At 47.9% G+C, this 16,653-nt stretch overlaps 1 protein-coding gene across 1 annotated transcript in view; it reads right to left on the reverse strand.

The window, feature by feature from the left end:
- Positions 1-15,109, reverse strand: part of cxxc4 (CXXC finger 4) — a gene marked incomplete at both ends in the record, with an annotated part of 28,436 nt that extends 13,327 nt beyond the window's left edge. The window contains one exon of the mRNA XM_080535085.1: positions 14,249-15,109. Coding sequence (XP_080391211.1) covers positions 14,249-15,109 — 861 coding nt within the window. The remainder of the gene's footprint in view (positions 1-14,248) is intronic.
- Positions 15,110-16,653: the final 1,544 nt, after the last annotated feature.

A 16,653-nucleotide genomic window follows, 5' to 3' on the forward strand; every position in this document is an offset into this window, starting at 1 on the left:
GGTATAATGATTTCACACTGCGTCAAGGGCACTTGGGTATCAAAGCCATTAAAGTCACACTGAAATGGAAATTACCCAAGTAAGTTTGCCCTTAACTCCTTTTTTTCATTGTCATTCTTGACTTTCAAAGGGTAAGTTTCCTACTTAAGTCGTCTCTGAAATAATGACAGTCGAAGATGTTAATGCCTGGAAGTGGGGCCGCCTCCGTATATTTCACAGCCTTGTAAACAGAGGTGACTTCTGTCGTCACGGTTACCAACAGTTACACGTTCTCCAATCATGACGCGGCACAATGTGTGTCCGCCTCGGCTGTAAACAAGGCCGCGTTGCCCAACCGTAAACATTAGCGTTCGACAGCTAATTAAGCGAACCGCTAGCGAACGTTAGCATCCACTTAATCTTCCTGCTGCTACACGTCAGAAGATTCAAACCAAGGAAGATTTTAATCGGAATATGAACCACTCTACCAGTCAACATCAGGAATTCTATGATTTTCTTTTAGTTCCACTGTTGTCACTCCGACATAACAAAAAGCCATAACAAAAAAAAAGAAAATTCGATCCCACTTAAAAGGTAAAAACAGGTCCGAAATCTTTCCACTCCGAACCTCCCCCACCGTGTGCGATCATCCACCTCAAAAGGCGTCGCGGGCCCAACCCGCTTCAGTCCGACCACCGCGCTAATGCGACCTGACACAAAGGGAGTCAAAGCCTGAGTCTTCGCCACCCTCGTCCAGTAACAGCTGCCGCATACCGATGGCGAGACGCCTTCGGCACCGCTCGCTAAACCCACAACCCTCGGCATACCGCCGGGCATACAGGCCGTGCATCCAAGCAAATCAGGCAAAGTGTATTGCGGATGTTCGTGAGTAATGAGGAATTTGAGGAGGTTTTATTTTTGCTGACTCTTCGAAAAAAACCAGGGGGGCTGGAATGAGTGTGTGGGGGGTGGGGGGTGGGGGGGTGGGTTGGAGGGAGGGAGGGGATGTATGATGGCGTGCTTAAGAGCTCCGGTGCTGAGGGGGGAGGTGTGGTCGCAGGAGAGAGATTAGACCGCGGGGCAGCGGAGGAAAACCAAATCCATCTCCATCTCAGAAACATCCTAAAGCAGATTACTTCCTTCAGGAGGGAGGGAGGGAGGGAGAGGGGGAGAGAGAGAGAAAGAGGGAGAGAGAGAAAATGAGCGAAGGAGAGAGAGAGAGAGAGAGAGCAAAAGAAGGAAGATGAGGTGGAGAAAAAGAGGCAGAGTGTGTGTGTGTGTGTGAGTGTGTGGAGAGAGAGAGAAAGAGAGAGACAGGAAGGGAGGGAATATGATGTGTGTGTGAGACAGAGAGAGAAAGAGAGAGAGAAAGAGAGATAGCGTGGTGTGGCGAACGAGAGAGGGGGGGTGGCAATTAGCATAGATGCAATCCTGGCACAGTCCTCTGACTTGATATTTGACCTTCTGCAGGAGACTAGCCAGATATCTGCCTGAGAGGCCCAGAGCGACCATATGGCAACTGGCCACCTGAGGCCCCTAGCAGCGCCCCTCTCCCCCCGGCTTCCGTATGCTAATACGCCGCGGAATGTAATTACAGTACAGTTTCCCTATAGGAACGCCACTCTACTGCTCTTCTATAGGAAGGAAGGGAGGTGAAGGGGAGGGAGGGGGTTTTCAATGGAGAAATATATGGCTATCGCTAACCGGGGGGGACCTGTCTGTCTTGAGGCAGAGAGGAGCAGATAGGAATGCTAGACCGTTTTAGCGGTTTAGCGGTTTAGCATCGGCTGGCAATTAAATGGAATTGGATTGGCGACGAGGATATGGGGGGGGGTGTAAAAGGGTAAACAGGTTACCTCATAACGCTCGCCCAAAAAGCGGAGTTGGTTTGGTCCGTGTTTACTGTTGACATTCCATCACCGTCTCGGGACGTATTTTATTGTTTACATTCTGTCCTCGTCTCGGTTCTGTGTTTACTGTCGACGTACTGTAGGAGCGTTAAATCGCTTGCAGATGATTGGAGCGGCCGGGTTGGATAGCGTACTGTACATTCTGATGAGTTAAGAGCAGAGCGAGACGTACGCAGGATACGATGCGGCTTGACACCACTTGATGAACGTTTCTTCGCCAGGTGTTCTTGTGTGATCCTGGTCATAACACGTTTCACGTCCTAAATGTGGACCAGAGAGGCAGTGTTGTTTTTCGAGAGGCAGCCATTTTTTGGGGGGGACTGTTGCTGTTACCTTTCTTGTCATACTTTAGTGCCAATATTAATCTACTGTAAATAATAGTCAAAATCAATATACTGTCGAGTATAGATTTTTTGGAGATGAAAATAAGAAGGTGTTTACGTTTTTGCTGAATGCTGAGGGGGAATAACACCCACGGTTAAGACAAACTTTGGTTTTTCTGACGAGGCTCCACTGACTGTCATCATAACCTGTTGAAACAACCCGTGGTCGTCAACGTGCAACGCAATGGGATGGGGAGAGGACCTTGAAAGACGAATTCTTTTACATATTTTTGTTTCCTTTTAGTCAAATGAACATTTTTTATTCCAGTACTGTGGAAAAAGAACAAAATTCGACCTGAAACCACTCTGGCTATTCAGACAACTTTCGCAGACAAAACTGTTTTTACTTCCACACCGGGTGAAAACAGTCAAGGATGTGCCCTCTAAAAAGCATGCTGCCATTTATAATGATATGGTTAGGTTAAAAAAAACAAAACAGGTTTGGGTTAAAAAGGAGCTCCAGTCGTCTCCTCTATCGCTCTTGAACGTAGCTCACCCCCCCGTCGGCTGCAGATAGAAATTCCCAGCCTACACACACTGACCCTGAGTCCAAAAGCAACCTCAGATTTATAAAATCGTCGAAATAATTTCAAATCCATATTTTACCCATGTCTGCCTGGGAGGGAATGGATGGTAGGAACTGGTATACCGAACATAGCAAACAATTAGCCTCCACCCAGCCCACGAGAACGCACGTTAGTCTCACTCCTGTCACTCTCACTCCTGTCACTCTCTACACCTCTCCAGTCCTCTCAGAGGGTGTGTGTGTGGGGGGGGGCTGGGGGTTGATTGGGTATCGAGGTTGAGACGACCCAGCCGAGGGGAGGAGAGCCTGGGCAACTGGGTCAAAGAGACCCCAGAGCCTGGGCCACTGGGTCAGAGAGACCCCAGAGCCTGGAGCCTTTAGAGCAGGCAGGACCACCGCGGCTACACAGCACCCCGGGCCTCCGTTTCAATTAGCTTCACCTAAGTACCCCAGTGAAACCAGCACCCCCCTCCTGTACACAGGCCAGGCCAAGGCCGCCGCTGAACTGTACAGCCCCACTGGGAACCACCAGCCCTATCTGGAGATGGAGGGGGAGGGGAGGAGGGGAGGGGGGGGGAGAGGAGGAGGAGGAGGCCGTTTGAGAGCTGAGAAGATTTCAGGAAAAAAAACACAAAACAAAGAGACAGAGCGAGAAAAGGGGAGGAAAGGGTGAGGTCAGTGGAGCTCTGGAGATGGGAAAAACAGAGAAGGAGGGGAGCAGGATGGGGAGGAGAGAAAAGAGGGGCAGAGGAGAAGATGGGAAGTGGGTTAGGAGGGAGGGAGGGAGGAAGGTAGGGGTGCGCAGCAGGCAAGGGTACCTGAGGGAATCTAAGTGTGGAAACCCTCAATGAAAAAAACCAACCCCCCCCTACACCCCCCCCAAAAAGAAAAAAGCGGTCGGAAAGGTACGGAAAAGACGTCAGCTAGCGAGCGCAGCGAGGCGTCGTGTGGGTGTCGCTAGCGGAGCGCTGGGGCTAAGCGAGGCGACATATTGCCGGCTCTCTGAAATGTTAAATCAAAATGCAAAGTAGCAGCAGGGGCTTCTTGTTGGTGCTGAGGAGCAGATTCCTCAGCAGCTGTGTGGGAGCGTCTCGTACAAACACAGGTCTGCACCCGGGGCCCGAATTAGCAACAGCCACGGTATTTCTGGGAGAAAAAAATCTCCATATATAGAATATGTGACGGCAGCTGGCGAAGGGGCGGGAACGAGTCGGCCGACCAATCGAATCGTCGGGACTTTTGTTCGGAAACTATATGAATAAACTGTCGGTTGTCGTTGTTGAATCAATGACACGCTCACGTGTCGAGCCAAAATATTGCGATGGGTTCCCGGTGAGTAATCCCCACTACTCTACACTACTCTACACTAACTAGGTTAGTAAATATGATTTGGGCTTGACTAGCGAGTGTGTCATTGATTTTCGATGAAATCTATTGTCATTTTTTCAGAATAAAAGTCGGAACATTTTGATTGCATGCCGATTTGTTCCCGGTTTCACCAGCTGCTGTCACATGGGCTGTTGCTCTATCGATGAACATGGTCGAGGAAAAACCTTGTAACCTCCTAAAATTAGGCCGCACTCATCGTTTATTTATTTTTTACTAGGTATTATTTTTAACCTTTGTTTAGCTAGGTAAGTCATTGAGAACACATCCCCTTTATATTCTATTCCTGGGAAAACCCATAAGCATATCCAGTAAGATTATAGGATACTACTATAGCTAAGGCTTAGGGTAGTACTACATTATACCCCCTGTTGAGACTAGAATATTGTAACAACCCGACTAAGGCCTTCATAATTGAATCATTACACACACAAAAAATCAATTAACCAAACAAGCCTGTCACGCACAAGCATCTAGTATTTCTCAATATTGTGTATTGAAACTTCAACACACCCCTTCCCGGAACCTGCGGCCCCTAGGCATGGGCCTACTCTCCACCCCCCGCACCAACCTACGGACCTTCGGGGGCAGAGCTTTCAGTGTGGCAGCTCCCACCCTCTGGAACTCTCTCCCCACAGTGATACGCAATGCCCCCCTACCCTGGACACTTTCAAATCAGCCCTCAAAACCCACCTGTTCTCCAAGGCCTTTGGCTGCTAGTCTCGTTTTGTCACTCTCGTTGTCTTTGTTTCTTTGCTTCGTTTTTCTGTTCTGTCTGACTGTCTGTCTATGAAATCTGTTAAGCGTCCTTGGGTTTGAGAAAGGCTCTAAATCCAAGCTATTATTATTATTATTATTCAAGTCCGATACTTGTAGGTGACCCCTATATTCAGCAGAAGCTAGGATGGCGCGAAGGCACGGCATCTGACCTAGCATGCATGAGCACATGTACAGGGGAACCAAAGTCCGAGTCGCTATTACTGTAGCTCGTCGGTTAATTAACACATAATGATTCATTAAGGTTCATTAATGGATACGACTAATAATATTGATATCAAATCCAAGGAGGGAGCCGTTAGATAACACACCCACCAGCAGTTCTGACTGGAACAGCAAAGAGAGAGAAATGAAAGTGTCGAAGCACACTAAGGCGCACGCCATGTCGTCGCAGGGTCGTCGATTCAGGCCGTCGACATATCCTGCATGTCCTCCTCCCCCCCTCTCTCACCCATCCTTCCTGTCAATTTCTACTGTCTCTAACCTCCTCTCTCTCACCCATCCTTCCTGTCAATCTCTACTGCCTCTATCCCAATAAAGCAGAAATGCCCCAAAAACCTATTTTTGGAAGTGGAAACTAAAACAAATCTTTATTTTAATATTCATTTTATATCTTTCTCTTTTTTTTTTAAGTCAAAACATTCTACCAAGATACTAACAATGGCTTCTACGGCTTGTTCCTGTAAGGACAACGTTTTGTGGAACCCTTTTTGATACCCTGTAGAACCCCCCTTCTTTGTGGAACCAGAGACACAACAGTGAAAACAAGAGAGAAATGTATATGCGAAAGGCATTTGGCAACAGTGCAGCGTGGCGAGCTAAGCAGCGTTTAAAACAGAGCTAATCCAAGCAGACTACCCCCTGCTTAGTCATACGAGCTCCCCTACTGATCACACAGAGAAGCCGGTCACACTCTGTCAAAACACAGATGCACTCCCCCAACAGATTGAGATCATCGTGATTTTCGCTACTCCCGCTAAGGCGGAAATCCCTGGAAAACTGTCTCTATCGAGTAGAGTGATGGCCGAAGGTTTTTCAAGAAACGTGCCGAAAAAAAAGACAGAAATAAATTCAGAACCGTTTTTTTTTCTTTCTTTCTTTCTTTCAGTTTTTTTGTTTTTGTTTCTCGCTCTTGAATAAAATAATCCAAAATGCCACCTGATGTCATCAACCGCGCGCGTCTTAAAGCCTATTCTTAGCCCGAGGGTATCTGACTTCAGTTCCTCTGTGACATTATCTAACCCCGGGGTATCTATCAGAGAGGAACCCTGAAATATCTCGCAGCCGCTCGGCGCGGTATCAGATGTTTTGCCATGAAATATTCATATCTGAAAGCAGACCCACAAAGGAGGAGAGAAGATGAGGACGAGGAGAAGAAAAGGAGGAGGAGGAGGAGGTGGCGGCACGTGTGGATTTGACTTGCATAAATATAGACACTTTAAGCACGCTGACCGATTTCTGTCACCCACACCTCCCCCCCGGCCCCCGACACACACACACACACACACACACGCACGTAGTTGTCACTCAGAAATTCACGTCCATGACTGTCAGAGGAGAAGAGGATATTGTGTTTTTTTCTTCTCAATATCAACAGACCCCCCCCCACCCCAAAGGACTAAACCTTTCTTCCTTTTATTTCTTTTCCTTCCCACCTCTCATATACAGATAAGTATTAATGATTAGTGTTATGATAATTATATCTAACACGTTGTAAGACGCTGTTAATGTTAACCATGTTCTTAATGTCAGCCACATGCTAAGAACACAATTACCTGGGTTGCAATTTACCGTGGTCTCACTGCGAAGCCCAGATGCTCTTACTAAGAGGTTCTCTCTCTCCTTCCCTCCCTCTCTCTCTCTCTCTCTCTCTCTCTCTCTCTCTCTCTCTCTCTCTCTCTCTCTCTCTCTCTCTCTCTCCCTCTCTCTGTCTCACTTTTCTTTCGCCCAGGTTCCCAGTAATGACGAGATACCTTTTAACTTCGCAGTCGGAGCCCGCATCAATAATTTACAATCATCTGTTTAAAATTTAAAGTGCCACACATTAACGTCCTCCGCACCTGCACTTTCACGCTCTCCGCCCTCCGTCGCCCCCCCCCCCTCCCCCCACCTCCCTCCCCCCTCCCTCTCCCCCTCCCCCTCTGTCCTTCCCCTCCCTCCGCCCCTCCCCCCCCCTCCTATAATACGGCCCAATGACAATGAGTCTGCCTTCGCCAGTGAACCGGGGGATGTTAAATCAAACGGGGGCGGGGGAGCGGACAGGCGGGTGCTCCTGTAAGGCCAGCGTCCGAGCCCCTCAGATTACGCCTTGGCCTTAATTGGCGGCGGTGGCGAAAACTATAAATTCTTTAACAGCGCCCTGCTGTAAGACACACACACACACAGACACACACACACACAGGCATTCTTTAACAGGGCTGTCGTCCTCTCCTCAGAGTCGCCCAGCCCCAGCCAAAAGGCCCCTTTTTTCCCAGAGAGTCCAGCTATCCCAGCTAGCCGCAAATGGAACCTGACAGAAAATCCACACCGCACGACAAATCTAGCATGAGGAGGGGAAATCGAAGGGAGGGCGACAGGGAGGGAGAGAGAGAGAGAGAGAGAGAGACAGAGGCCCTGGCTTCTCCTAAGTAGCCCAGGGTAGCGTGGAGGGAGATGTGTATAATTAAGAGGTTTGTGTTGCCGATCGGATGGCCAAGTCCTATTGTCTTGACAGGAGCTTACGGTTGCCCTTTAGGTTGTGACGCAACGTGAGTCGCGGCGAAGGCCTTTTATTATTTTTTTTAAACCCCTCCCTCCCTCCCTCCCGTTCTGTCCCTCCGTCCCCAAGACCTCCGTCGAAATTAATCTGCCGTTTTAAAGCTTGAATAAATCCAGTAAGTTAGAGATCTGCGGATCTAAAAAGGCTGTCTGTCCCTCAGGCTTTTTTTTTTTTTTTTAACGCGCGCACACGCACACGCACACGCACACACACACACACACACACACACACTCCCACCTCCCACGCCTGTATAGATTGGCTGGGAGCACTCAGCGTTATCTCCGGGGAGGCAAAGGTTGGGGGGGGGGGAGGGAGGGAGGGAGGGAGGGAGGAGGGGGGGAGCGGGGGCGAGGGAGGGAGGGAGGGGAGGGGAGGTAGAAAGCCACAGATTCATCCTTATCTATTCTGAGCACACCTAAAACAAATTAGGCCTGGCCTCCGTCGCCGTCGCATATTTGAATCCCGGGCTCTCATTAAGGATCCGGGATCCTGCCTTATTATCCTGAAGATCCTGCCTCTTCTGAAACGTTTTTCTTTTCTTTTTTTGTGGGGGGGGGGGGGGGGGGGGGGGTGAGGAGAGGACAGGGGGGGTGTCATCTTTTTTTATGACAATAGATAGAGAGTTTTTTTTTCATTTTTTTCACCTTTTTTTCATCCGGGTCCCGCCATTTAACGCCGTCCTATCGACACGACACAAGAGAGAGAAAGAGAGAGAGAGAGAGAGAGAGAGAGAGAGAGAGAGATGTGTGCTACGCTACACCCTCCTCCTCCTCCTCTGCGTCGTGTTTTCCAGAGCACGACATTGCCGTGACTTTGACGCTTCGGTTAATTGCGTGTTTTTTTTCTTACGCTGGGTTTCGATGGGAGAGAATTCCGTCTGTATTTTTTCTCTCTTCACGGTCCCTCTGCTGCTGAACAATACGCTGAACTGTGGCTGACTGGAGGAGACCTTTTCAAGGCTAATTTCTCCCTCTTCTCACAGCGATTGTTGTTCTTTTGTGACGGTGGCGCTATTGTTGTTGACGTGTTGTCTATCACCATACTTGTATTGGTATCTATACTGTTGGTATCTGGTATTGTGTCTTGTGAGGACGAGGGGTGGGTGTACACAGGTGTGTGTGTGTGTGTGTGTGTGTGTGCGGGCGGAGACTAAGCTTCCGATTGATATGGTTATGTAGCCCTGCGGCGCCTGGCGTGTTGTGTACCGTCCTCCAGCGCGTTGTTGCTGCTGCCCTGACGTCCCGTGTTAGTAGAGAGGATGAAGCGTGGTGAAGCGTTGTCACGGTCTTTGTGTGGTTTCTTTGTTGGTGGTAAAAAGCACAGAACAGGGGCGGTCCTATAGACTAAGACACAACAGGTAAAGCAAAGAAGGAGTTGAAAACAGAACAGTCGATAAGCTAATAGGCAACGTAAGCTAGCCCTCGCCACCACAAATCTGTTAAACAACTGAATCCATTGGCTGCAGGCTGTAGGATACAGTAGGTGATATCGAGGACGGCTGTGAAAATGCATGAATCTCTTTTCCCATCGGGGGATTATCAAGAGCAGATTTGACAGCAGCTGGTGAAACCGGGAACAAATCGGCCGACGACCGAATGTTCTGGATTTTATTCGGAAAGATGTCAATAAATGTCAACGTTGTTGAAAATCAATAATTTCATAGATGATTCATCGATCGAATCGTTTTTCTCAATGGCGACTTGTTCCCGGTTTCGCCAGCAGCTGTCACATATTTACCTATCCCTGGGCTGATACGCTCACACATTCTCATACCCTGTTTCTCTCTCCAGGTCAGCCATCTTGAAAAAATACATCTATCCCCGAATTTCAATATTACAGTAATTGTATCATTGTCTTCAGTAATGAGTTGTATTTTTTTTAAGAGCCCCCAATGAAGAATAATGGTTTTGGTGTATGGGGAGATGGAAAACTTTCTAGTTGCACTGACAGCCTCTAGCACTGTTTCAATAATTCATGACACATTTAAGCTGTATCTCACATTTTAAAACTGTTTAGAAATACAAGCTCCAAATCGGGTTGGTTGTGCAATGGATACTGGATACATATTAGCCATTCTAACAGTGCCTCCCCAAATAAACGATATATTCTACATATAGAACGCTAGAATTTTACTAATTAAGTAACGGAACACAGGGTAAATACTAACATGCATGCAAGCACACACAGACACAAACACACACAAACACACACGCACACACACACGCACACACACACACACACACACACACACACACACACACACACGCACACACAGACACAAACACACACGCACACGCACACACACATGCGCGCACACACACACACACACACACACACACACACACGCACACACACACACACACACGCACACACACACAGGGTAAAGCTAGCACACTTGAGGCGTCAGGACCAGGCAGGCAAAGGTAACTGCTCTGGAAATGTTAGGTTAGATGAGATGCCTTCCCCACACTAATCCATCCTGAGGCCTGTGAACAGGAGGAGCACACACACACACACACACACATACACGCACACACACACACACGGCAAGGCTGGAGCCTGCCTACCGCAGAACAGCACAGCAGTGACACGGGGCAATCCTCTAGGGTCTTGCATTAGCGCGCTAAATTAAAGGGGGTATTAGATTAAATTGGCTCTCCGATTTCAGGGGTGTGAGTAAAATTCTGATTTGCATTTTCCACCGCTGCTTAAGATATAATTAGTTGGGGGTGATTCCCATGTGGAAAACACTGACAGCCAAATCTAGCTGGCTGCTGGTAGCTTATCGTCTCTCTCTTCCCAGGCAAGGAGGTACAATCTGCTAATGTTTACATGTTTGTGTGTGTGTGTGTGTTTGGCTGTGTGTGTGTGTGTGTGAGAGAGTGTGTTTGGCTGTGTGTGTGTGTGTGTGTGTGTGTGTGTTTGGCTGTGTGTGTGTGCGTGCTTGCGTCTGTTTGCCTGTTTGCGCGAGTGTTTATAATTGCGTGGGGGTGTTGTAGTAGGAGTGTGTGTGGGCCTGAAAAGTCTTTCTCCACCGACAGGATTGAGTGTCCTTGTCTCACACTTCTCCTCCTCAACCAGGAACAACATCTCACAGATGAAACAACCGCACTGCATTTTCAATAAATATATGTTTTAAAAATGCACCAAAGCATATACGTGTATTGTACAACTTCACACCTCCCTATACCGCACTCCTAAAAGCCCCAAGCCCATTTCCTGTGCACGAGCTGATGCCATAATTACAGATGCAGAGACACAAATAATAATTACCGGTAAGAGAGATCCCATAATATGAATTACAGAACTCAGTCAAGTACCTATTTCGTTTTAAAAGCAAGTTTGGATTTGTCTTTTGTTTTTTCCTTTGCATCCTCCCGACAGTGGGTGATTTTCGTCGGCCTCAGATGAGCAAATGGATGTTTTCCCCAGCGCCCGTCTAACCACGTGTTATTAGAACCGCGCAATGGCGTTTTCCTGGACACCTGTTTGGGACACCTGTTCGTACATGATACATGTGAGTCAACTTCACACACGCTTCCGACTGGCCCCCACGTAGGGGTGAATTCCACCATAAGCCACATGCAACCCCTGAGCATTTAAAAATAAATAAAAATAATAATAATAAAAACACAGAAAGGTGGCTCCGTAGGGGGAGGCGAACACGGTCTCTAGGGTTTGGTCGTGGGGAGGCCTGATGAGGTGAGACTCATGGAAAATATCCATCTCATCTCATCTCAATCTTATCTCATCTCATCTTAGGTTGATGTGTTGTTGTGACAATAGGCCCAATGAAACCACATTTGGTGCTAAACGAAACATTCACAATACCACAAACTGTTGCATTATGACAAGCCCGCCCGGTAAATATTCTGTTAACACATTACTGTATATGAACAACTACATTATAAAGGGTTTGAAAAGCATCTACAAACTAATAGTGGACGATTTTTAAACACTTTACAAACCTGTATAATGTAAATGTTCATATACATATACATACCTATATGACATAGAGTTGAAATTAACTGTAAAGTGTAACCACAATTCTCCTGATGTGAAGCTGATGTGCGTGTCATTCAGCAGGCCTACCCTGGTTAGATCATCATACTGATGTGAAGCTGATCAGTGCGTGTCATTCAGCAGGCCTACCCTGGTTATTCTCCTGATGTGCAGCTGATCAGTGCGTGTCATTCAGCAGGCCTACCCTGGTAATTCTCCTGATGTGAAGCTGATGTGGTGTCATTCAGCAGGTTAGATAAGCATATTGTCGACAGGAGTCAATAACAACACCCATAACAAATTAGTCATATGAATAAATAATCAAAAGGATGTCGCGTCCTGCATGACTTCAGCATACACTCGCTCAGGTGGTGTGCATTATTTACAAGATATTATCAATGTTTCCATAGTTTTCTACGAGGGAGGCAGGGAGCTTACCACCTGGGTTGGGAGAGATAATTCTGACTATTAAATCCACCAAAGTATCAGTCGTATCAAAGGAAAATACTAAAGCTTGCATGTCTATCTGGAGTTAGAACAACACACCTTCAACACAGTCATGGCTCAAACAAGGCTCAAACAAAACCTAATACAAATACATTTTGGGATGAAATTAATGGAAAATATTGTGGGACTCCACAGTGTTACCGCCATCAATATTCATCATATTCTACCGTAAGTCCCTAAACTCTATTTTGAAACCATTTAGTCTCAATCCCTTCATTCAAGAACCAAACACCTGTCCAAAATACTAATAGTAATAATAACAAAAGGAATTCATGGTACATTGTGTTTTTCACTGTTAAATGAAGTGATATATGGAATATTGTTCTCAAGATCAACACCCTATTAACCAATCACCCTGTCCAAATGTTGGAAAAATGAATAATATTACAAATTCATCTTTTCGAAAAAACAAAGAAAAACATTGTACAGGGTGTCATTCACCATCAAATCACGTGATATACTGTATCAGGCCCCTAATCAAACTCAACACCTTAAAATGTATTCATCTAATCACCTGTCCCTACCCTTGCGTGTCTTAATACGATATCTGCCAAACAGGTCCATGTCGAATCTCTGAGAACGCAGCTTGCTCCGCACGAGAGCGATAAACACACCACCATATTCCATCTCCCCATTTGTATTCCGCCACAGTCGTTCGGCAGGCAAATGTCAGCCGTCACATAAATCAATTAAAATCAAGCAATTAAAAACAGCACTGCCCTCTCTATGTGAGGGCGTTCAAATGGTATGCGCTCGCTTAGCTTTCAATTATGTTTGTCTTTTGTTGAAGAACCTAAAACCCCGATAGGACTGAGTGTGTCCATTCTGCTCCTCTATTCAAACCCTTTTTGTGGTCGGACTGCAAGCTAGCTAGTTATCATTTTTAAAAATCTTTTAAAAAAGCCCCCCAAACCATCCATGAATCATCTTAAAAATGTGTGTTACCCCGTCCTCATGCATCACCCCCCCCCTTTGGATTGATCGCCACTTGGGTCATAATGGCTTAAATAGAATAGAAAACGATCTCACCTCGACTCCACCCCCCCCCCCCCCCCCTCCCCTGAAACCCAATCAATTCATATAGCACCAGAGGAAGAAGATCTGTCTGGATACCCCACTCCCTCCCCATCCCTCTCCTCCCCCCCCTCTCGCTCTCTCTCTCCATATTAAACATGGGGAGTGTTTTTGAGGGACGCCATCATCGTCGGCCCTGCCCTGCCATCACTCTCCCCCTCCCCTGGTGGGCTGAGGAGGCCTGCTGAGGCTTTGTGGGATATTGATTCCCCCGCCCCCCCCCCCTTCACCCGCCCGTCCAGGGACGTTCTCCATAATTGGTTAAAATGACCGGGTGTAGAGAGGAATGGCTCTCTCTCTCTCTCTCCCTGCTCTCTCTCTCTCTCTCCCTGCTCTTTCTCTCTCTCTCTCTCTCTCTCTCTCCCTGCTCTCTCTCTCTCCCTGCTCTTTCTCTCTCTCTCTCTCTCTCTCCCTGCTCTCTCTCTCCCTGCTCTTTCTCTCTCTCTCCCTGCTCTCTCTCTCCCTGCTCTTTCTCTCTCTCTCTCTCTCTCTCTCTCTCTCTCCCTGCTCTCTGCTGAAAACCATTTCCCAGCCCTGCCTTGGAGCAGAGCCAAGCCCAGGGTTGTTCGGATGCGTTCCAGCCCCAGCATCCAGCCCCAGCCTGACTGGCAGCAATTAGGGGTGTCTCAGCCAAGCTCAGCTTGCGCTGCGCACAAACACCCCTAATTACTGCCAATTAGGCTAGGCGGGTAGGCATATTTGAGAAGCCAGGGGGATGTTCAGGCATGGGTGGGCATGGAAACAATTTTCAAGGGCTTAGAAACGTGACTGGATGAAAAGGTTAATGCTTTGGAGTGTAAGGGGGGGGGTGGCAGGAGGGGAGTGTGTATGTGTGTGTGTGTGTGTGGGGGGGGGATAATAACAAAAAAAGAAGGGAGCGTTTAGCCCCCCCCCTCACGCCCTCCCTCCCTCCCCCTCCTCCCTCCCGCCCTCAGGTTTTCCTCACCTCCAGCGAGTTGCCCGGTTTCTTCTTCAGCTCCTCGCATTTCCTAAACTTGCAGATCTGGTGGCCCGTTTTGCGGTTCCGACAACTGCTGCACACCCCGCAGTTGATTAGCCGCCTGCAGGGCGCGCAGACCCCACACCTTTTCCTCTTCTTCTTGGCCGGGTTTCCGCTGGATCCGGAGGAATTATTCTGCGGGCAGTCAGCCAGATTGGCAATTTGAAACGCACTGTCTGAAACGGCGGCGGAGGCTGCGGGGGAGTGAAGGGCTGTCATGACGATGACCCCGGGAGGTAATGAGATGCCCCCTAAAGCCGGAATAGCGGAAAAAGTTCCGACGCGTTCCGGGAGATTCATTATCTCTGCTTCGGCGGCGCCGCATTTCAGCTTGTTCATGCATTCTCCCGCTAAAGGTCTGCAGTGTTCGGGGGATAAGGTAGAGAGGAAATTATTATTTGCCATTTGCAGCGTCTCTGGCGGCACGCCAGCTTTGCCCGGCCTCTGGGAGTCATTTCTATGCATGCCGGTCCTATTAGGGTTTATTGCCGCTGATTTCCTTCCCCAGAGCATGGCGTTATCGCAGTTCCAGGGGGACATGCCGATTCTGGCGCTGGGAAAAATGGGTGTCGTGATGCGGGCGATCTTTGCAGTCTGTGGAAAAGCCCCGTTGGTTTTGTAAAAGTTTGCGAAAGACCTGTACCGTTCCATTTCGGCGTTATAATCCAAAAGCTGGCTTAATCCACCATCCTGGAGGTTCTGGAGGTTCTGGAGATTCTGGAGGTTCTGGAGGTTATCCTTTTGTAAGAGGGAGATGTCGGCATTCTGTCCGTTCTCAATACAGAGCGCGTTGTTTATGTTAGCCATGGCTGGAGGAGGGGGTTCAACGGTTCACTGGGGGAGGCGGTGGTCGCTGGCCGGCCTTGGTCCAAACTGAAGCTGGTTACTAACAATGTGACACCATCCTGGTAAATCTGCTGCGGTACTAAAACAAGAAAACAACAATTACAGACAAACAACAGACAAAACAGAAAAACATTCTCATTCTAAGAAAAACAAATCAAATCCTCCTACTTCTCTAACACTTCTCCAAGTTTCCCCTGAGATGAAAGCTGAACATTTGACGAACATATCTGGCATGTCGTTAATTGTCCTTCAAACATGTTCTATAATGAAATTCATCTGAGATAGTACTGAGAGCTGACGCTTATCTAGTGACAAACATAGGATAGCTATGACACTCCAACGTGCGATTATAATTTATGATAAACAAAAATGTGCATGCTTGAGAAGACACTTCTCAAGACAGTCATCTCAAGCTCTGTCACACAGATTTTCAAGAGATTTTTTAATACTGCTGTCAAAGGATTCTTGGATATTTCCGAAACAAGTCAATTATTTCACGATCCGTATACTTGCGACGTATAACAATCACATGCATGCCTAAACAAGGGCATCTTTCTTCAAATGAAATAAAGCACAATATTCAGTCAACGAACACCGCCCCATGCATTGCTCACTGATGCATCGAGCTGCTTTGAGACGTCACACCACACAACAAAGCCTCACCACAATTCAAAAACATCCCATCAAAGTCGCCACAGCCATCCCCAAGTCGCCTCCTAATAACATGCACCTCACTCACACACACTGAATCAAAACACAACGTACACATGCGCCTCTTCCTCCCAGGAACCTGGCTTATATCATTTCCAATCAGTGACGTTCATGAGTTCAAACGAACGACTCCAAAAAACACAATAACACTGTATGCCACGACGGTGCTCCTTTTGAGAATAGAAACACATCATCTAGGCTTTACTCTCAATCAGCCCGATCTTATCCTAATGCTATAAGTAGATCCCCCTCCGTGTGCGTAAGCGCTCCATCCGGCCCTGCCCCTTAAGAGCACCTGGCCCTCATTCATGTCTCTCCAGCTCTATTACATCTGCTCACTGACAGCCACACAGACAGATAGCCACTGGTGATTTTCTATCCAGCCTTGCCCGAGCCCAGAGTGCCACACACCCCTAACCCACCGACGACTGGAGTGTCAGCTCAGCTGCCTACGGGAGGGGGGGTGGGTGGTGAAGGGAAGGGGGGGGGCTCCATTTCCTCTCCTCCTCCTCCTCCTCCTCCCTCTCCACCTCCTCTTCTCCACCAGTCTGTCTGGATTCTGTTTCCACAGATAAAAGCCCATTAGACTCTCTCTCTCTCTCTCTCTCTCTCTCTCTCTCTCTCTCTCTCTCTCTCTCCTCTCTCTCTCTGTGTCTGTCTGTCTCCCTCTCCCCCTCTCTCCCCCTGGTTCCATTACCTTTCCTTTGGCTGGGCCCTTTTCTCTTTTCTCTCTCTCTGTTAATTGCCTAAGCCGAGCCATTGCGGGAAACACTAAAGCATTTCGAATCACTTCC

This window comes from Nansenia antarctica (genome assembly GCF_963989245.1).
Source record: "Nansenia antarctica genome assembly, chromosome: 6".
In the NCBI taxonomy this organism is placed as follows: Eukaryota; Metazoa; Chordata; class Actinopteri; order Argentiniformes; family Microstomatidae; genus Nansenia; species Nansenia antarctica.